Source organism: Athene noctua, chromosome 4, assembly GCF_965140245.1.
Source record: "Athene noctua chromosome 4, bAthNoc1.hap1.1, whole genome shotgun sequence".
Taxonomy (NCBI): Eukaryota; Metazoa; Chordata; class Aves; order Strigiformes; family Strigidae; genus Athene; species Athene noctua.
This window is the reverse complement of record NC_134040.1, coordinates 69,547,391-69,570,247: the sequence shown is the minus strand read 5'-3', so window position 1 is coordinate 69,570,247 and position 22,857 is coordinate 69,547,391. Positions and strand designations below refer to the sequence as shown.

Here is a 22,857-nt window from a genome sequence, read left to right as displayed (position 1 = left end):
AAGAGCTACTGTATGTTTAGAGAGGCAGGAAAAAGGAGCTATTGTGAGAAGCAGGAAAGAGGTTTTAACAGTAAATACTTGCAATTCTTGTTCTCAGAGTCAATCTTTCAGTTTATTACTCCTCTTTTCTCTCCACCCTTACCCACCTCAAGCAACATATGACTATCAAAGTTCAGAAGGATCTTACAGTTTGTTAGGAAAAAAACCCTAAAGAAATACTATCAATTAATATTATTGAAGGTAAAGCCACAAAGAGGTATATTTTTTTTAATTATATGCTTCCACTAAAAAATTTTATCTTAGTATGCGATTTGATCTAGAACATCAGCAGCACTTGTCCTAACAAAAGAGTTTTGATGTTTTGAATTAGTATTGAGTCGCACTAATTTTAAAGTTTCTGAATCCAAAATAGTTGTGCCGCTCAAAGTTATCTCTAAAAATACAGCTGCATTTCTTCTGTTATGCTAGGAAAGTAAGTTAGTAGGGGAAAACCTCTGAATATTTCAAAACCTAGAGCTTAGGAAGAAAATCTCATACAAATTTTAATCAGCTAAAGCTAACCCTGTCCTTTGCATCTGCACAAAATCTAAACCTCTGCAGCCTCTTAGGCTAAAGGTCTGACACCAGCCATTCAAAACCAAACCCTGTCACCCTTATATACAGTTTCCAAGTAGTTTGCCTTCTAACACAGAAGAGCAAGCGAATTCAGAAGAATTGCTGATATTAATGACCAAACTAAACACGTACGTCAAAACTCCTCCAGAGTTCAGATTTCTAACAGGAGGCAACGGAACAGCAGTATGTGCTGCGGCTCCCAGTCACAGGGATGTAGACTAGCAGAAGCATTTCTGACATATTTGAGATTTTTCCACCTCTGACATTGAAGATGAACTTCCTTTCTGTTAAACATCTGTGGTGTTTTTCATTAACGTGGATGACATTGGAAGATCCAGACAGCGTCTAGTTAAATTTAGACTAATTGCAGATTTTTAAAATTGGATGAGAAATTGCAAGTCATAACACATACTATATTTTCAATCACTGCAGTGATAGCTTCAATATCAATGTTGCTTTCAAATTTGGGACTTAATGTATACCCAAACGACACCGCACTGGGAAGGGTTGAACGGTGACTTCCAGAGGAATGGCATTACTTGTGTCACAATCAGGAACAACATTACAAAGTGGTAAAAGCTGTAAAGTCAAGTATCCTGCTGCTGGGTAAAATCATCAGTAAGGTTGGATCTCACATGTCCCAGTCTGATTGCTACTGAGTACTGATCATCATCACAAAGTTTTACTCACCCCTTTCCTTTGACTCACTATCAGCCCCTAATACAAACCAGCCAACATCTTCCAGATTCATTGTTCCCCACTTGCATATATCCCTTTGTCACAAGCTGTTCTCTGACTCCTGCCTTTCTGTCAGTGCTACTGGATGTCAGAAAGGGTTGGTTATTGAGACAGCAGAACAAAGACCTTCTCTGTTTTCAGACCTGATACTGGCAACTGTGCTGGCTCATGCTTTTAACAGGGGCTGAGGGGATTATCCACTGGAGGACAAGAAAAATAAGTTTAAAGATAAACTCCAGTATTATAGCTCTGAAGCTGTGACAAGCATATGCTAACCAATATTAGCTGCTAAGCCTGTCCTCTCTGACAAATGTAAGATCCTTTCTCCAAGGCATAGATATACTACCATTTCTAGAAGAAATATCCAGATCTAAATAGAAGTTGAAAACTAAATTTCTCTTTAAACTTATTGATAATGATCCCCTGGGTTTCAAATTAGCAAAAAACATCTGAAAACTTTTATTAGTTTTTTTACATATGAGAAAGTTGTATATAAGTGAAAATAAAGTGTTACAGTGTGAAGCACAGTATAGCCTCAATAGACAGTGTGCCAAAACTGCATGTACAGGGCCATATTCTTCCATCATGGCACTTGTTTAGGGAAGAGGATGTTTGATTGCTTTCTTCTGCTTGGGTTGCGGGTTTTTTTAATACTGTGTAAGCCTCAACAGATTCCTAACAATGGCTATACTTTCTAGTCTCTTCATATAAAAATAAAGTATCAAAAAATATTTGCCAAGTTGTGTTAACTAGTATTATGTATGGAATACACAGAACTTAGTTATATGCTCAAATTTTGAGACACAATATAATTCTATTGAATTATAACAAATAAAAATACTGATTATTAGAAAAGCAGCTTTCCCTATACTTATAAGCAACTAAGTTATGTTGTAAAAACACAGCAAGGTAAAACATGGCTAATTTACCTTGCCTAAACACAATAATACTTAAATAAAATATAATAAAATAAGGACAAATATTTTCTTAGTTTTATCCATATATTCTACCAGTAAAATATGTTACTAGTTATCTGTGTCTTAGTTTAGTAATTCTCTCTAAAACGTATTTTTTTCTTAATAGCTAATATTTAAATGTAAATGTTAACAGATATGTAACTGTGGAAATTTAACCTTATCCCTGAGGCTGGGGTCATTGAACCACTCCAACAACTTCTTGCCCACTTCCATTGGGCTAGAAAGAAAGGTCCGATATGTCAACAGGAAGTCTTCTATAAATGTTGGGTCTACCACAGAGTGCTCTTCCACCAAATGCATTGTTAACCTTTCAGCTGTTCCCTATATAAAAAAAAAAATAATCTTAGTTACTAAAACAGATTTTCAATAAATGTAAATTTGTTTTCTTGTAATGTACTGAAGATACATTACACCAGAAAGAATATTGGCATATATTGAATGATGATCTAAGTAAACATAACAGCTTAATCACTGTGAGAAGAAATTTTAAAAAATTATGTCATTAATTTCTATAGAAATCACTTAGTTATCGATGTGCATAATTATAAAGATAAAACCTAGAAGTATTAACTGTTTATTTTCAAATATATATTTTTAGAATTGTGCTGGGTTTGTGTGGTGTGGATTTTGGTAGCGGGGGAGGGGGCTACAGCAGTAGCCCCTGTAAGAAGCTTCTTGAAAGCTCCCCTGAGCCAATCAGCAATGGTGGCCATGCCTCTGCAATAATATACTTAAGAAGGGCAACCTGAGACGAGGGGGGGATTTTGTGAGGACAAGTTACAGGAAGGATACCTATGTGAACACCGAGGTCAGTGGCAGGAAGGAGGAGGAAGGAGGGGAGGAGGGCTGGAGCAGGGAGCCCCTCTGTATCCGGTGGTGAGATGGCAGGGACACCCCACCACCACCACAGAGGTCACCGGAGGAGCAGAGACCCACCTGCAACCTGTGGAGGACACCCAAGGACCCTATGGGAAGAAGTTGCCCCTGCTGTTGTAGTTCGGCGCTGGTAGGACTGCAACACGTGGATGTGACCCATACCAGAGCATTTTGAGAGGAATGCATCCCATGGGGAGGACTCATGGAGGAGAGAGTTTGTGGAGGACTGTCTCCCATGAGAGGGATGCATGGAGCAGGGGGAAGAATGCAGAACAGTGTTTCCCCCCAGCCTTGGAGGAAGAAGCAGGGGACTAACTGCACCCCCTGTCCCCTGCCCCTGAGGGAGGAGGTAGAAATATCAGGAACAAAACTGAGCCTGGGAAGAAGGGAGGGGTGGGGGGAGGTGCTTTTAAGATAGGTAACACTTCTCATTGTCCCATTCTGTCTGTTAAATGTTGGTTTTGTCAGTGCTTGAATTAAAATGGTGTTCTTGTTTTCTTCCCCTAACGAGCCTGTCTTTTGCCTGTGACCATTAAATGGGTGAGCAACCCCTCCCTGCTCTTATCTCCATTGCTCAGCCTTTTGATTCATTTTTCTCCTTCCAGTGAAGGACCGCATGGTGATCCGTTGCCCTCTGGACTCAAACTACAACAATAATATATATCTCAACTAAGCCTAGACCTAACTTGTCAAGTTAAGAAGTCCACAGAACACAGACTTTTGTAAGACACTCCCTCTTTTGCTTTTACCTTGATGACAATGTGACCTTTTCTTGTTCCAGTGCGATCAAGTTCCCTGTGCTCCTTCACCATCACAATCTCCCCTTCCTCTTCTACCTTCTGCATGTTCTTTTCCACTTGATTGAGGATGCGGCAATAATCTTGCTGAGCTATACAAACAAACTGGAAAGAATCATCGCGCACCAGTATTAAAAAGTAAAATCTTCAGAAAAGCATTGAAACTTAAGATACAAGTACTCTATTAATAGAAAAGATAAAAATAGTTTCTCAACCTGCAGCGAGCCAAATTTGTCTTTCCAGCAGTTCAGCTGCAGTAAGCAGATGAATACACAAGTACAGTACTTCCACTACAATCTGGCAGTTAGAGAGGACCAAGATTCATCAGAGCAAAATGATTAAGCATTATCAGCCATTTTCGTTTAGCTGCTTTGACCTTCCCTCTACTGGAGATGAAGCTCAGTATCCTAGCTGGTACATTTTCTCCCACGCAAGCTTTTGTGTGGTATTGAGAAGGGTTAAGAGACTGAAGGGAAAACCTAGCTTTTACTTTTTGTGCCTATTGCTATCGCAAATAATTTCCATTTTTCATAGCTATTATTAATGAAGTCAGTCATTAAAAAAACTAACATTTATTCCATTACATGAGTGCAGGGCATACAGAAACATTCTGGATTAAAGCATATAGCGGGAAAAATATTTTCTACAATCACCTGCTCAGCTAAGAATAAGTACAAGAATAAATATCTTAAGAATATTCCTAGCACCTACACTATGCAAATATAATTAAGACCACCCACTGCAACTTAGAAGAAAATTCTGTACACACCATGAATTGCCTTCTATAACTTGTTAAAAGTTTTATACCTTTGTCTCTTTTTTCGGACAAGATTAAACTGTCCTCTTATGTGAGCCTGAGTATTTAGCTGAAAGGAATTAATAAGTGTTTCTTCTGATTGAAAAGTTGTTAAATCATCACGTATGTAACTTAGGACAAAGGCACGAGATTCACAGACATAGTATTTTTCTCCTGCATTCTTTATAATTTATTTACATACCTCTTCTATTTCCAGCAGCTAGTAGCAGCTGAAACAGAAGTCCCACACTTTGGATTTGTTGCAAAACATTATCCTAACAAGATACCATTTAAGCATGTTTGGAAAGCTAGATGGGCAAACTAAACCAGGTGACTACATTAGCACACATTTACACCCATTCCAAAGGGCATCTGCTGGCAGTTAATCAGCCATCAGGACCAAGCAAAATGCTTAATTCACCCAGGGATTGGCTATTATTTTCTGGATAGGAATAAGAATAGCAACCACATATTCAGATCAGGCTAGTATTTTAATGCTATGAGAAACATTCATTACATCCAACTGCTCGTGTTACAGCAAACATCAAGGCATTTTCCTTGAAAGACCAGATTAGCTGAAACTACAAGATTTCCCACTCAAATCATGGGAGAAAGAGCTTGTATTACTTTAAGATTCGGTAGCTGAGCTGAGTAAGGAAGAATGGCTATTACCTGTAGAAGTAAAAGAGCCTATAATGTTCCTGCTAAGGGAAAGTTTGAAGCAATGGATGTATGCAACAGGCTGCTGGGCCTCAAATTCTAGAGAAAGCATGTAGACAAACCTCTTCATCCAAAATGATCCCTATCCAGGTGAAAATAATTCAATTTTCCAGGCTGTGGGTAGGCAGGAGCCACATTTCCCAACTATTGTACAGGGTTACACACTGAAGATTTTACATATATTCCGTTTAATATAAAACTGTGTCTGGCTACCGAATTGCATTACACCTATATATATATGTGTGTGTGTTGCATGTATTACAGTCTGACACTCTACCTGGCAGTCATCCACTTTGGTTCTCATTACTCCTTTCATATATTCCTTTTCCATGGTAGGGGAAACACCAAAACTGTTCCCCATGCAGAGTATCTCTGTTCTTCCATCAGGGTACGTCACCTCCACAGAGCCATTCAAAATGACTGACCAGGAATCCAGCTACAAATCAAATGTTGCAGGATATATGAAGACTGAATCACTTAACATTGTCATATCATGCTATTTAGATACAACCCTCATGATTTTTCTGAAGGAAAAATTATTTTTTAACACCTAATTAAAACCATCTATAAATAGTTTACCTTAAATGTGCAGCTACTTCCAGCTCAAAAAACCTGGGATCTGAAGTTTATTTTTAATGTTAAAAGAGTTTATGTAAGGCTAAAAAAAATATTTTTAAAAAGGAAGGCAGGTTAAACACTGAAATAAACTCCCAAAATCAACTCTAACAGATAGGAAGCATTTTGTACATTATGAAGAGTATTTTATTATGCTTTTAGCGCATAAGAAATGTGCGAGTGCTTAAACAAAAGTTTTCAAACTAATCCAGAAAAAAAACAGAGGCTTAATTTACCTGCTCAGTATTACTTTTTCTTTTTTAAGCAACAAAAGAGGACCTTAACCCTGTGGAATCTGGGATGTTTGGTATAATAGGAAAGTCAAAAGCAACTTTTACTGACCTCTTCACCATCATTTAGTACAATAGTTCCTGCTCTCTCCACAACTGCAAACACCATTACAGCACAGAGCTCCCTCCTCACTGACATTGTCATGTTGGCAAAAGCAGGCAACTGATGCATGAATTCCAGTAGTTGTTCTGAAGGAGAAAAAGCCCACTGAGTCGTACATGTCAAAACAACGAACCACAGTAAAGACACTTCTTCAGCAAGATGCCCAAGGCTACTTAAGCTAAAATGCTGCACAATCATTTCTGTATACTAATAAATCATGTACAGTGGCCTGTTGTAATTACTGGGTATTTTGTAGACAAAGACTGGCTGGTCATATCATCAATAGAAGCCCTGCAAAGTAAAAGTCAGCATAATGGAAGAATTGTAATGTAACAGAGCTCTGAATACAACCAATGATATTTGTAATACTCCAGCCTTGGCAGCAACTCCCTTAAGACTATGATAGGCCTATATAAAACACAGCAAGACATTGACAAGGAAAATTTCACAAAACTGAGCAAGTTCATTGGTAAAGCCATTCTTAGGCTAGACTTAACAGTAAATTACATCTGATCATCATTTGGCAGATTCACAAAGTTCACCTTGGATGGACCAGACAGGATTACTGTCTTAAAGGTGACCACAGCTGCTCTGTCTTCTGTGTACACTGGGGTTGCACTTGTACTCAACAGTGAACTTCTCCCGTATCTTTGCTTTTTACATCGTTCGTAACTACAGAACTTAATTTTTCTTGGAAGTCCTGCTGAAGGACTAGATAGCCTAAATGCTAGACATTTTTGCATTTTTTGATTAAAAAAAAAAAACTACCAAAAGTAGTTCAATAGAACCCCATCTTTTCTCTAAATGTTTATTTACTCAGAATGACTGAATAGTTGAGGTTGGAAGGGACCTCTGGAGGTCATCTGGTCAAACCTGCCTGCTCGAGCAGGGCAACCTATGGCCAAAATCTGTGTCCTGGCTTTTGAATATCTCCAAGAAGGGAGATCTCTCTGGACAACCTGTGCAGTGCTCAGTCACTGTAAAAAAAAGTATTTCCTCATGTTCAGAGTCTCCTGTGTTTCAGTTTGTGCCCGTTGCCTCTGGTCCTCCCACTGGGCACCACTGAGAAGAGCCTATGTCCGTCTTGTTTACACTCTTGCTCCAGGTATTTGTACACATTGATGAGATCCTCCCGAGTGTTCTCTTCTTCAGGCTGAACAGTCCCAGCTATCTTAGACCTTCCTCATATAAAAGATGCTTCAGTCCCTTAATCACCTGATAATCAACCTTAATCATCATTTGATAAAAGAAAAAAAATTACAGCTGAGCCAGTGAAACAGATTAGATTAGGAATTGTAAGAATTTGAATTCTGCTTCTGCTTTGCTTTCAATATATTAACCTGTATGATAACAGCAGTTTAGTTTGATTAGATGCACATTTACATAAAGGTCTTAACAGCTCCCATGTTTAACACAAATGTATACATTTAGTTAAAAACAGACACAACATCACAATTTACAATTAAAATAATTAATGTGATAAGCATCCAGTGCTGACATTAACGTTGACTTTGCTAAGGTTCCAACTGTTTTCCAGTATGCAATTACATTTACTTCATAAACCAGTTTTGTTATCAATTAGAAGTTGAGTCTTGAGATCAAAAGGGCCAACAACAAAGGGTTTTCATCCATATTATGTGTGTTTTCCTCTTCTTCTTTGGCCATACTCATTCACTGACTGAACTTATGGCATTTATGAATCACCTTACAGAATAAACACTAAACTTACCAACTACAACCGTCAACGATAAAAATAAAACCTCAAGTTCAAAAAGTAATTTGTTTTGGTGAAGAAGAACAAGTTTGACAGTATTTTACTACATTGCTATACTTACCAATGTCATCGTCTGTCCTGTCTATTGGGTCTTTCTCCAAGCAGTCTCTCACAATATCCCTACTCATCAAAGGATCTGACGCCCTTTCAATGTCTTCTTCATCATCATCATCCTCAGAATCCACTGCTGTCTCCGGCAACCCACTGAGATCCATGTCACCAGCCTCACTTTCTGTAGCCTAAATTAATATATAAGCAATTAAAAGAAACGAAGATATTAGAATGTGTTCTTCACTGCTACAGTTTTCTAGTTAAATGTACAGAAATTAATTCTGTCACCTAACAGATCACACAAATTCACTCGATTTTTTTATATTTTTTTTTCTTTATGTATCTTTTTAAACCAATGAACAATCAATCCAAAACCATTGTTTAAACAGGGCTTTTAACACTTGTTTCAGTCATCCACACATAAACAGGATTCAACAGAATTATTTAATCAGTAGGTCTTGGGGGAATTGAAGGCAGTTATATTTCAAGGAACAATTTCTTGGAATATTAGCTGAATATAATTATTTCAGATGAATAGTTCATTTAAAACAGTTTCTGTTCCTGCCCCAACTTTACATTTTCAGACACTTAAGAAAGTAATGTAATTTTAAGTAGATAGTTTTGGGAAATATGTACAGCATCAAAATGCAACAGGAACTTTGCTATCTCCCATTAACCTAGGACTATACTTTTCTTTTACAATCCCAGCTGAATGTAGTTAAATATCGCTTTCATTTGCTGATAAGCTATATAAGAATTTACAGATGCAGAAAAAATGCAAAGTCACTGCTTAAACACCACAGATAGACTACATAGAATATCTGCCAAAGTTAACCTCCTTTAAATTGTATTAAAATGAAGGAAAACATAGCCCATATATAGCCTGAGGTCATTAGTGTAACACCTAAAGGAAAATACATTTTAATGACTCAGTTTTAAGACTAAACACTTAATGAATCCCACAAACAGTTGTCTGTCACAGCAGATAAAGCTGCTTTTTCTCAGAACCGATTTAATAACACGACAGCTGCCAAAGCTCAGCTATGACAATTTTTAAGGAAATACAAGCTTCTAATCATCAAGTCTTAAGCCATGGCTTGAGAAATCAAGTTTCATATGCCATATAGGGATGGTTTGTTTCTGAGACTCTGGAAGCACACAATGCATTCATGTCTACTTTAAAAACACTACATGGATAAACGCAGCTACTAAAGCCTGTTTTATTGATCTGTCTCTCACACTGGTAAAAAACCAAACAAACAAACAAAAAACAAAACCACCCAAAAGTAGGTCACCCTCCAAACACAGAGAAGGTAAACCAAATTACATCGGTATTTTCATAGAATCATCTTCCCTATTCCTGCCTCACTAGCTGTGTCCGACATCTGTTACTTTAATGCCATTATACACAACCACCTTGTGAATGGTAGCATATGGCTAGAGACCCATCAGGGCAGCTAGTGTCATTCTTAAATGCTTCTGTCCTACAGTACAACACAAGCATTGTAACAGGGTCTTGTTAATATAAAAAAGCATAACAGCACCTACACAATATTCAAATCATTCTCACTTTGTGGGTTTGTGTTTTGTGGGTTTTTTTACAGACAATGCTGAGCATTTCTTAAGCAGCATAAAGGAGGATGTTATAAAGGCATAGAAACAAATCACAAAAATGATAGCACTGATAGCAGTATTTTCATTAGTAATCTTACTGTGCGTAACATGAATGTTCTCTATGATATATTTGAAGCAGTTGCTCTAACTACTCTTACAAAATAGCCTTCATAAAATACAACTGGTGGAAAAATTAGCGAAGATGAGTCAGTGGACACACAGTTTATGACACCAATCTGTCAGAATCAGAAGTCTCCAACAGTGACAATCCAGTGACAGTGGGACTAATTCACAAGTCAATTTTGCAAACCTTCCTATTACTAACAAGCACCCCTCCTACATGCCCAGAATAAGCGCTCTCAGAAGCATGTTGGCAAGATGAATGCAGAAAACTAAATTTAGTCACACGATGCTAACATACAGGAGAAAATTAGACACATTGTACAAAGCTGAATGTTAAAAGACAAGTTATTTGACTGTCTTAAAACCAAAATCAAACAGAAGTAGAAGCTCTATTATCAAGAAAAGCTGATGCTGTTTTAAAAAATTCTCACACATATTAAATCAATTATGTATTCAGAAAATACTTTAAAATTTTAACAGATTACAAGTATTTACTGAATATTATCACTTTTTACAGAGATAATTAAATCTTTTTGACAGCTAAAGTTATCGGTAGAAATCTGAATGCTAAAGCAACTCTTTCCAACTTACTAGCTATCCAAAAATATAAACCACCAATAAAGCAGCTCAGAATTGATGCAACAATCCACAGAGTAACAAGAAAATTTATTCAATTAACCTTTAAAAATAAATCTTATCTTCTGAGGGGGAAAAAAAACCCTTTTAAAATGTAATTTCCTGAAAAAGATATGTTTATGAAAAAGTTAAAGGAACACAAACATAGCCCTTCCACACAGGCAATATGCATTCACAGTAGTAAAGAATCAAACAATTCATCCCCTAAGGACTCCTTCTCAGTTTGCAAGTTTTGCATGTGTTTTGTTACATTATTAAGAAAAATTGGATCTGTCTTCATGTTAAAAGCATGCACCAATTTCTCTACAAAACATTGCAAATAGCTTCTTTAGGGTCAGTAGCATCATGTATGGCATTAAATACTCAAGGTCCTGTGGCTGACATATTAAACTTCATAACCCACCTACTTTGAGTATGTTTGTAGCCCCTCGTGTTAGAAAAATCAAGCACGTCTGCACAGGAACCCTTAGTTATGAAGCAATAGCCATGCATTTGAGTAAGACTAAAGGAAAAATCTTGATTAGCTCCCTTGAGGACAGAAGCTTCCTTATAAACCTCAGCAGTAGAAAATCCAGAACACAAGATGAATACCCAACAGAATTTTTACTACAGTTAGTCATAAGGCTTAAAGCTTCCCAAGGCATTTAATCAAGAATGAAGTACACCTTGGAAATCAGTGCTTTCATAGATGTATGTTGTCCTTTATTTCTTGGGTAAGAAGAGAAATTAGCTTCATTTAAATAAATCTGAAGAGATTGCATGTAAGAAAAATGCTGGTTGCAGCTAAAAGTACAAAACAATGTCTCTCCAAAGTCTGAATACCAATTACAATTAAAATTTTCTTCACAGTTGGAAAGATGGCATGAAAAATTTGCTGGAGCTTCAAAGGATTAACATAACATCAGCCTAATACTTTGTTTGTCCCATCACCAACAAGAAATGCAAGAGACTTAATACAAACATTTTTAAGCCTGAGGTGAAGTTATTTCACAACTGGTATCTAAGAAGACTTGTCCATTTTTAAGCAGTGGCTATTAAGGTTAATGTAATAGTACAAAAATGGTTGTTCCAACTGCTAAGGAGCTCCAAGACCAAAGTCACTTCTAAGTTTGAGTAATAACAGCTAACTAAACAGATACTGTGAAATAACTAGGAAAAGATGGGAAGTAAAGGAGCCTTGCATAAGTTTTCAAGTTTTCTCAGTTAGCCTTTGGATCCTTGACTGATTGTAGGAGGGAAGGAAAAAAAAAAAAAACCCAACCACAAAAAACCAGAACAATCATTCATTCCTCTTGGGTTAAACTGGGCAGACAGGGGGAAACAGAAGGCCCTGTTGGTCCCTTTAGACTGGTATGAAAAGAAACTGTTTAAGCCTAACTCTACTCGTCTTTCATTTTTTGGAGGCGTCGTGAACATAGATATAATGAGAGGTCATGGACTACATGAAAAGCTAAAGAAGATTACCTCCTTTACTGCCTCATTTCCTTTTCCAACCAATTTTGGGGTATCTGATGAGAAAAACATCAGAACTGTCCAAGGGGGATGTTTACTTACCCAATAGATCTGTATCTTTACAATCAAGTAACTCTCCCATACTATAAATGTTTCATCACATACGCCTGCACACACATACCATCCTTACTATGGGAATGAAAGTGAGAAGACTTGGAGAACTGCTTACAAGATGACTGCCTCTGTTTTAGTTGGTCTTTACAGTTTTTGTTTCTACACTGGTTTGAGGAAAAAGCTGATCTTAATATAAAGAGAAAAAAAACTACAAAACTCTTAAAATTAGCCATATTAACTACTGATTTCTTAGTATTTTAAACAGAATATTTTAGCCTAGATAGACTTTTTTGAATTTTCATTTTAATCACATTCTTTAGGAAACATTAAGGAAAAAATACATCATTTTGAATAATCCCCTCTGCGACTAATGTCACCACCTGAATCAACAATCCGAAATCTCCAAACATGCAAGAGAAAAATACGGGGAAAAAAATTTAAAAAACATGCAAGACACTTGTGCAATCCAGAAACATGTTCATTGTCTGGTGCAGTCCTTCAAGTCCATGACACCAACAAAGAAAGCAGCCAAGCTGAGCACAAAAAACCCACCCCCACCTTAATTTTTGATCATTGTAGTTGGAAGGTGTAAAAACAAAACTAAAAAATTAAATTAAGAATGTTCATTAGTGAAAACATTCATTTTCTGTGTCATAATTTATAAGCCAAGGCTGATACAAAACACAAAGAACACTGGCACTACAACTCTCATGAAATCACTTGCAAAATTTTCATTAGCCCGGAAGATTTTCTCCTGTCATTATACAAGCAGATTGGATCCAGCTTTTCCACAGAAAGAAAATAAGTCAGGGGGTTTGTTTTACATTAGGTTTCAAGTCACTAAGCAAAAGTTTACAATATAAATAAATTGCTATGAAATTCAATCAATTTATTTATTTAAGAAATGTCATACATATAACAATCAATTATAACTATTACATGCCCAAAAATCATACATAAATCTAAGGTAGTAAAATTATATTTTCATACTCTACTAAAATAAGTGCCATGAAATATCTTAAAACTCCTGCAGTCTAATATTTTCACTGCTCTCCCTCTTCATATTTATTCTTTCATTATCTACTATAAAATTTACAGCACGGCAGCCCGCATCTGTCACAGGAGTCAGTCTGAGCACTATTCCTCCCTAGAGATAGAAAAATGTAATAATCCAGACAACACACACCAGGAACAGTGTACTCCCCTACCGCCAACTAATTGCCACTTTCTCAAAATGGAGCAACATTTGCTGAGACCACAGGCGCACAGAGCAAGGACTCCGAAAGTTACTCCTAGGCTATAAAACTGCAGAACAGATTAGAGGACCTGAACTCACCAGGAGTGCTAAGGTATTGCACAGGACTCTGCCAAAGCTGCGGCAGGGAGTTCAGTAGGGCCTAGCTTAGCTGACCGTTTCAGATGCCCTTGTATTATCCCAGAGCCTTGCACTGCAGAGGCTAATATAGTCAGAAAGACCGACTTAATCTTAAGGTAAAACCTCTCTATTTTGCATACAACAACACAGGGGCGGGCTGCACGGACTCTGGTTTGAGAGATAAAGATTTGGGCTCTCTCAGAAACGCTTTCTGGAAGGTGGACCTTGCTTCTACAAGTTACTCTATCAGACTTGTGAGAAAACAAATTTGACATCTTGAAAATTTCCAAGCAATACACACATCCTGGGAGGGTCTCGGAAAGGATGTTCCCGGTTTCCTGTACCGCCAAGAGTATCTGGGCAGACACGAGAGGGCACGTAGGGCTGGCAGGAAGCCACCGGACTGAGGACAGGATAAGGCAAAGAAAGGCTGGCAAAGGAAAGAGCTGAGCCAACACACCAACACCTTCCCAGAACAGGGAGGGGGAATAACACACGCTCATGGGCTTAAATCTCCTCGCTCTCAAACTGGGATCATCATCAGATAATATACATGACAGGTATAGGAAGCATTTAGGAGCATAGAGGAACAGGTATATGCTTCCATATAGGAAGCATTAACTAAGCATGAGAAGCAAGGGCGAGCAGCTGAACATGAGAAGCAACAGTGAATGATCTGCTTTGCCAAGTCAATACAAGACAGAAGCATCGTTCTTGGCAAATACAAGCCAGCACACAACCTACTAAAGTTCAGCATCCCCTTCCTCTCCAGTCACACTATGGAGTTAGTCACTTTATGAACTTATTTCCTAAAATAAAAGTAGCAACATTTAAGGACCTTACTAATTGGTACCTGAAAAATTTTTGAGACTTGGGTGGAGTAAACACAAAGTATTATTTATTTCATTTTGGTAAGCATTTCTTATCCTAAAAGAAGTTCTTTCATGTACAACATTTGACAAATTTAGTTACAGCATTAATATTTAAAAGGAAATATTCTCAGCTCAATGCTGAAAGCATCTGAAGATTCAGCTTCATGATTTATTCAATAAAATCTTAAGAGGCCATGAACATATTTTCATTGCAAACAGCTGCTCTTAAGGCTACAAAACTAAAACTTACTAGTATGCAAAACATGATATATCATTACCTCAGTTTTCAACAGTAAAGATCTAATTAATAGTAGAATTTTTAAAATAAAGCATTTATTTATCAGTTGCAAGATAAGATGGCAATCTTTCTAAATCATTGTTTTCTACTTAGCTATAATGAACAGAAGTCCACCCTACTGAACAGAAACATGCCATTATATACAGAACATAAGAATCAGAGGAACAGTACCGAGATTTGCCTAAGACTTATTAAATTTGAAGTAAAAAAATAGCATGTACATGACTTGGTTATGGTTTACTGTTCTTAAATAAACACTTAGGAGAGAATTAAAAGGCAAACAATTGAGAGAGAATTACTGATTCAATCTCTTAGTTTTAAAAACTATTTCTGTTTATATGACTTGACCCTGCATAAACCAACTTACAGCAATTTTATTTTGTTGTGGGGCTTTTTTGGCAGTACTTTAACCTAAATTAACATTGCCATATTACATTCCTTTATGACTGAAAGTGAGGTCAGAAATTAATGATTTACTACAATATGACAAATCATTAAGTCAAACAATACTCAGTACCATTAAGTTAAATTCAAGAATTTAAGAACCTTAACAGTTTCCACATCTGAACTTGTCAACCAATTTTCTTAATGTTTCGAATATGTGTATTAACACAAAAACATGGGGTTACATTCCACAACACACACTCATATTTCTCAATGTTGTTAAAATAACCAATGTCCATGTCAATTACTTTGATATTGTACAATTACACAGTTCTCAATACATCTGTACCAATAAATCTTTAAATGAGGTATTAATTACAGATTAATTGAGGAAACCAGATAATATTTAAGATCACCAAGAATGGATTTTTTTTTTAAATTAGATTTAAACTAATATTTTAAAAGTAAATGTTCTCCATGTACACACTTCAGAAAACTATTAACTCTCTCCAAATGCCAACCATTCTGTTAATTCCATAATTGCAGACAAAACTTATCATAGGAGTCATGCACCCGGCTGGTGACTACATAAAGAAGTATTTCTCAAGTTTCTGCACAGTTGCGAGTGTGGGTTTTTTTTTAATTTCCCAGAAATTCAGTGATCTTTACTCACAGTTATGAAAGTTTTGTTGAAAATCTTTGCAAAAATTTACTTCCAACTTATCTAAAAGAGTAACTGTATGACTATAACTACATGCCACCTACAACCCTGTCTCTAGAGGTACTTGTTATTTTTACGTTAAAGTGAAAATCTTTGTGGAGTGAAAGGTATGAAAATCTATAGAAGACTTGAACAAAGCTGATTTTACATCTTCTTCACCCTCAGTCTAAATCCTGTCTCAAAGTAATCCTCTCTTCAGAAGAAATTCTGACAAATACACTTGACTGGCATCTGTTATGCCTAAAGTGTTCAGTTACTTTGACATTTTTCACAAAAGTAAACCTTTGCATTATTGCAATTACTCTCTAAATTGAACTGAGACCTTTTTATAGTTTCTCCCACAGAAAAGCCTACAAGCTTACTCCCCTGAAGGAGACTACATGCTACAGTTATGCTCACAACTGAATTTGTATGCATTTGTACACATGATGCTTTTCCCATTGTTTAAATGGCTACATTTGCATTTTTGGAAGCATCCCAAACAAACATTATTCCTCCTCCAGTAAACTACTTCATGTAGAAGTGATCTCATTTTTTTTATAATTTTGATAGAACAACATTTTACTTAGATTTGATTCCTTTTTTCCTGAATAACAAATTGCTATACTTCCCTATCAGGACAAATCCTCCTCTGACATTGGAAGAACTGTAAACATCCAGTGAAGGATGTAGACTTCCTCATTTTATTTTATTTCAATTTTTTTCTGAATTCCTAAAGGAATCACACATACCCCCAAGTGCTCTAGGGACCCTCTAGATCAGATTCACAGCAAGTCTTTCCAAATTCAAGCTGCTCCAAACGAAGAGCACAGAGCTTTACAACAAGAAGTCCCCTCAGAAGTTTAACAATTTAAGTGTGTCACCATTTCAACATCCTCACCTTTACCAGGACAGCCAGGAGAGAAAGCACTACCAAAAGGCTAGCAGGGTGAAGAAATTGGAATATGACCCTCAAGTCAAAGCCAGCACTGGCTGTTCACTGCATATTTCTTTCTCCCTGTCACTCAGTATGTTCTAGATTTTAAAGCCAACACATCTAAGCACTATGAAATACAGCAGCAAGAATAAATATCTCTCACACTGCAAGGTACTAAATCTATAGTTTTGAAATTTTGATCTGTAAATATCACAGCAGCTGTTACACATCTGGCAAATCAGACAGACAGAAAGAAAAGGTGAAGTGCTGGAGTCAGGAACAGAGCCCCTTTATATTCTAGGTCCCACAATGGCCACCTGATGGAGATGCTACACTAGCTTTCTATGCTGAAGTTCAGGAAGATTTCATCCCCTCAAAAATCACAAAATTCATAAAGTACAATCCTGAAATGTTGTGAAACACTACATCTTTACACTGCTGACTCTAATCCTGACCAACTACTGCAACACACATCATATCACTGTGCTGCAGATTACTTGCTGAGTTTTCAGACATCTAGCACATAGAGCATAAAACCCTGAAATTAGTGCAGTTCAAATAAACATTAGTTTTTTGAAGCCTATTAAGTGCTTCTGCAGACAAAAACTAACAATACACAATAGCATGGGTGTCAAGCCATTAACGTCAAAACTGTTGGCAGTTGCACCTCCCATCAGCATCCATTCCGGTCTTACCTGGTAGATATCAGAAAGGCTGCTGCTTCCTGAATCACTAGTGATGCTACATCCTGAGTGACTAGATGAAACGTGGGTCACCTGTGGGTGGAGACTGTCAGTAAGGTGCAGCTTTGTGAAATCTGCAGGAAGCTATAGGTGGAGCAGAAAAAGCATCATTACAATCTGAGGTAGATACACAGCAAAATGAAATCAAGTAATTTATGTCACACTTTACTCTCTGCCAGTATCAAATGTATTAGGAAAACCACTGGAACTTGAGAATGCAGCATAAAAGTTTGAGTTTTGCAGTTTTTTTTAAATTCATGCAGAGGTCAGCAAAATACCACCAAATTGCTGCAGATATAAGAGATTGAAAAGAATAGATAGACCTGAGAACAAACACCAGTGAAGCAATAACACTTATGCCAAAAATATTCAGTATCTTGCTATGGAGTTTGGATAGAATTAAAGTGCATATGAATATTGTGCTAGATTCAGTGTCAGTGGTTTCCTGTAGAATGGGGATTAACAGCAAAAAGTTTTTCAAAAAAAACCAAACCAACAAGCACTGCTCTGGATTTGGCTGGTTTGCTTCTGAAGTTGACAAAGCACATGAGACAAGTAAAATCCAAGCCACTGAGCTATCTGTTATACTTTGAGCCAAATAATATCATGGCAAATAGGAAATGTGGGAAGACTGACACAACTGCAAAGGCTACAATCCTGAAATGATTTTCCTCACACGCAGTGCTGAAGAATGAATCCAGACAGTAGAATTTAAAAAGCATCCACCAAGATTTGTGACATATATTTACTATTGCTTTATATACAGACCTCCCATGAAAACATTTAAAAACTGTAAACATTGCCAGACTGCAGAAAGTGAACTTTGATAAAGGAGAATATTTGATATCTGAAGAAATATTTAAAGCTATTTCAGGGACAAATTACTCCTCTCCCCAAGAAGCTTGCTTCTCACTGATAGCTAATAAAAGTATGTTAATTTATCAATTTTGGTATGCAATAAATGCTTCAATAATCTGAGAAACCTCAGTTCTTTTTTCTTTTTTTTTTTTTTTTGTTTCAACTCAGACAAAGTAGATAATTTCTATGGAGGTGTGTTTGTACCAACAACTTCATACAGAGCGTGTCCATCCACGTCAGTTATGAATGCTATCTTGGCACTATTACTGTTCTCCCTGGATGGAAATGAAAATAAGACGTCCTTCAGCATTAAGTCAATCAGTATAAAAGGTTATAAAAAAAGTCATCTGCAAGTCACAAAAGAGTATGCTTGAGAAAATGATTGGCTCTATACAGCTAAAGGTACTGAATGATTTTACTGCTGTTTGCCTGGTTTAAGTCTGTTTATGGAACATGCCCTGAAACAACTTCGGCTTTAGGATTTGTGGTAAGAGCACAGACAGCTGGAAACCTTAGTCTTATTTAGACTGACTGGTATTTCCTATTCTAATACACCTGAAAATGATTTCTTCCTTATTACAACATGACTTCATGAGTGATAGTAAAAATGGCTACATTTTAAACCATTATTTCTCAATATTTTACCTGAAAGAGGGGCTAAAAACAGGAACCAGACATTAGTTATCCTAAAAAGCTCCAGTAAGCCCAGAGCTAGAGCTGATCTTCATATACCGATCAACAAAGAGCAATTAACAAAAGTAATACTCTCATACATACAGCCGTGGATGCTGCCTCCAGAAAAATCTAGTTCTGTTCACCACTGTTGACGATATACCAAGAGAAAATGCAGCATTAAGGACTTATAGTATCTGTTGTCTCTGCTACTTTCCTTTTCAATCTGTAATACTGAATTATCACAAAACTGAACAGTATATACTGATACTCAGTTTATATCTATTTTTTGAGCTATTCTACAAATAAGTATACATTGCATAGGTAGAATGTATAAGTAAACGAACCACCAGAGCTTTTGCAATGTGTTGATGACTACTCCTAAAAGTACTATCTTTCAGAATTAAAGCAGTCCAGGTTTATTTCCAAGCAGAAATCCTACATATTATTTTAAGGTACATACACAAATCATTTAAGATTTGCATTTAATAACAACTTACAAAGATACAGTATTTGGAGAGCTTTACATTTTATAAAGTGATAACTACTTCAATCCCAAATAAATATTACCTCCATAGGGACATACATGTCAACAGTCTTGTGCCCAAATGTGTTAAATTTCTCATAGTCACTTGCAAATACCACCATGTCATTAACAACTGCATTTATCAATGCAATAACCATTCGTAGGAACCTTACATCAAAGCAAATCAAATTAGTATGTTAAAAAAAGAAATTGTTACTTTTAATATAATGACTGCACTTAGTATTTTAAAATAACAGCAAGGATTTGCTACTTTTTCTTCCTACACAGCCAAGAGGAAGAGGCAGGGGATTTCACAGTTATTGATGAAATACACTGCAAATAAAAGCAAACTTTCTGCATTTTTTTGGCTGCAGACAATCAGCTGAATGTTTGGCAATTAGTGGTTTCAGAATAACTCCAAGTCAAAGCCATGCAGCATGAGCCGGACTTGCCAAGTGGTGACAGCAGAAAAAATCAGAAACAGGCATTTTACTTAGGGCAACCTAACTAGTCACTTTGATCCTAATCAAATAAGACTACTCACAAGCAGAAAACACATGCTCACATCTTGGCAGAATACCTACATCTCTGTGCTACACACCCAAAAGCAGCATCCACTTTGACTGCCCTACCTCCAAGTAAGTTATTAAGTTAAGGTGAGAAGTTGTGCGATGAAAAAAATACAAAAATAGGATGAAACATTTCAATTGTGAGGTCAATGAAAAGTACGTGTGAGAAATACGTGCATTTCTGTCTTCGTTACATACTGCTAATTAAAATGTTTAATGTACAGAGTTCTATACAGTGGAGAAAAAGGTAAAACACTGATGACAATGAAAACCCACAACTGCTTTAATCTTCTACATAAGAGGCTACACCTGTCAGTCCGGGAGCACAATATTTGGCAACTAGGTTTCGGTAAGCAGAGCAAGAATAAAACACAATGTTCAGCCACCTCAGTACTGCCAGCAAACAGCACAAAGTTGTCTGGCCCACACCAGGGTATTTGCATCTAATTTCTTACTTGAAGTGGAACGTGATTAGAAAATAACATCATGAAACCATGCTATTATATCCAGTGAAAAAAGTGGCTAGGAACATCAGTCTCTGATTCTGAGAAACTTATAACAGTTAACTACAGTTAACTGTTCACTACAACAGGTGTATTTGCTGTGCTCCTGAATATCACTTTATTATGAAATTTCTAAGCACTCTGTGCTTGTATTGAGCTACTATTCCATTAAATGGTTTAGTACTGACTTTAGTGTAACAGTAAAAATAAAGTCTTCCTTGTACTGTTTTAAAGCATGTACAGGATAGATCTAGCACATGCTTTATCCTCCAGACCATGCAGTAATATGAGAAAGCCGAAGCACATACCCTTTGCCTCAGTAACATCACCTACCACAGACTGAAGACACCACAAATGGCGTCAGAACTAAAGAGTCATTTTTATCTTGTTTTCCATTTTCATCCAATGACGGATAGTTTTAAGGAGTCATTCAAAGTAATAAGGATCAAAAGCAACTTGTATATTTACATAATGAGCACTTATTTTTCTTCAACACTAAATATAGCTTTAAGCCAGCAACTACAGTATTTCTTAACTTTATTACTGAACACAGAGTAAGCATCACAAGAAACTAGCAGACTGAGTGAAAACATAGCAGGGTAATTTAGAGAGATCAATGCATGATGTGTTTTTAAGTAACTATAGTTTCAAAATACATTATATGTACAGTATATTAAATAATTAACAGTCATTTAAAGGGTCATATAACTGTCCTCATAGCCTATTTTCATGACAAACTTCAAAGGTGAGAAACAATAAGGCTGCATATGCAGAGATTTAATGAAGTATAAAAGGGGAAAAAAGGTTTTAATACAAAACGTGAACCGATAAAATAGTTAATACCGAAACTCTAGTCTTAAAAATTTGACAGAGATCAAAGCAGTATTTTATAAATATACATGTAGCTCTTAAGTGAGCATGTGTACAGACATGTACATATTTAAACAGTTTACACATATGGATAGAAACCAAAAGAAAAAACAATACATCTGGGAACTCCAAATTTTTACTTCTTGAAAACCCTAAAACAAATGAAAACTTAAACAATTATGTGAAACTATCATAAGGACAAAGATGTATCTCCATTCTGAACTGCACAATACCTTAAATCCTATCACATCTTCCCATCTTAAAAGCAGCATTTTATTACTTCCACCCTCAAAGTGAGTCACTGCTTTATGCATGCAAAGCTAACAATTACTTTGCTCTGATTATGTTCCTCCTATTTTAAGAACATCATGATTTTCTCCTACTCTACAGCGTGCCTTTCTGTATAACAAAAGGCAATTTCTGTTGCAACTTCTACTCAATAAATCATTGGGCTTATCCTACTAATAAGTGTTTTTAAAAAATAATATATTTTCAGAATATTTACTGGACAATAAATTAAAATTTTTTTATATAGTATAAAAAGGGTATGAAAACAGCAAAACATGAGTGAAACGCTACCAAAAACTTTTCTTCATTTAAATAGTATTCCTCTATAGTTTTTTGTTGTGAGGGGTTTTTTTGTTTGTTTTTTTTAATTCGTTTTGGTTTGTTTTTAAAAAGAAGTTATATTTGAAAACAATTATAAATACAACAATGGGAAAAACAAACACAAGAATATAATTTTAAAATACAAGAGGAATTCTGGTTGGACAGTTCCAATATACCACTCATTTTTGAGCAAGCAAATCAGTAAGCATTTTATAAAGAAGGTCTCCTGAAGCCCGGCCAACGCTTTATAAAGGACTTATAAAGCCCACAAAGTGACTGAAATACATCTGCAAAAAGATGAAATTAAAGAGAACAAAGGTGTAACATTCTGTTATACAATTCCCAGCAAATGATCCTATAGGTAATTAAGTGCCTGAGACAGGCCAAGTAGAGAAGACATAAGACAACACAAAATATGACATTTACAGACTCTATTTCCACTTTCTGAAATTAAACACAAGCAAACACTGATTCTTCAGACTTTAAACATGTGCATCTGAACACTTATTCTGTAGTATCTTTTTATTAATAGAATAACACAATAAAAGCAACCATAAAAAAGTGTTTATTTTTTTAATAGATGATGCACTTAGTCCCACAAATCTAAATAAATTACAAAGTTATTTTGGTGTTCTGTATCTTTTCATAAA

General features: G+C 36.3%; 1 protein-coding gene across 6 annotated transcripts in view; it reads right to left on the bottom strand.

The window, feature by feature from the left end:
* Positions 1–22,857, bottom strand: part of RAPGEF2 (Rap guanine nucleotide exchange factor 2) — a 188,879-nt gene that overhangs the window by 30,762 nt on the left and 135,260 nt on the right. For all 6 annotated transcript variants that reach the window (XM_074905695.1, XM_074905693.1, XM_074905696.1 and 3 more), the window contains 6 exons: positions 17,553–17,684; positions 8,363–8,540; positions 6,477–6,613; positions 5,797–5,955; positions 3,956–4,108; positions 2,487–2,651 (listed from right to left, as the gene is read on the bottom strand). In XM_074905695.1, the coding sequence (XP_074761796.1) occupies positions 2,487–2,651; positions 3,956–4,108; positions 5,797–5,955; positions 6,477–6,613; positions 8,363–8,540; positions 17,553–17,684 (924 nt within the window). The remainder of the gene's footprint in view (positions 1–2,486; positions 2,652–3,955; positions 4,109–5,796; positions 5,956–6,476; positions 6,614–8,362; positions 8,541–17,552; positions 17,685–22,857) is intronic.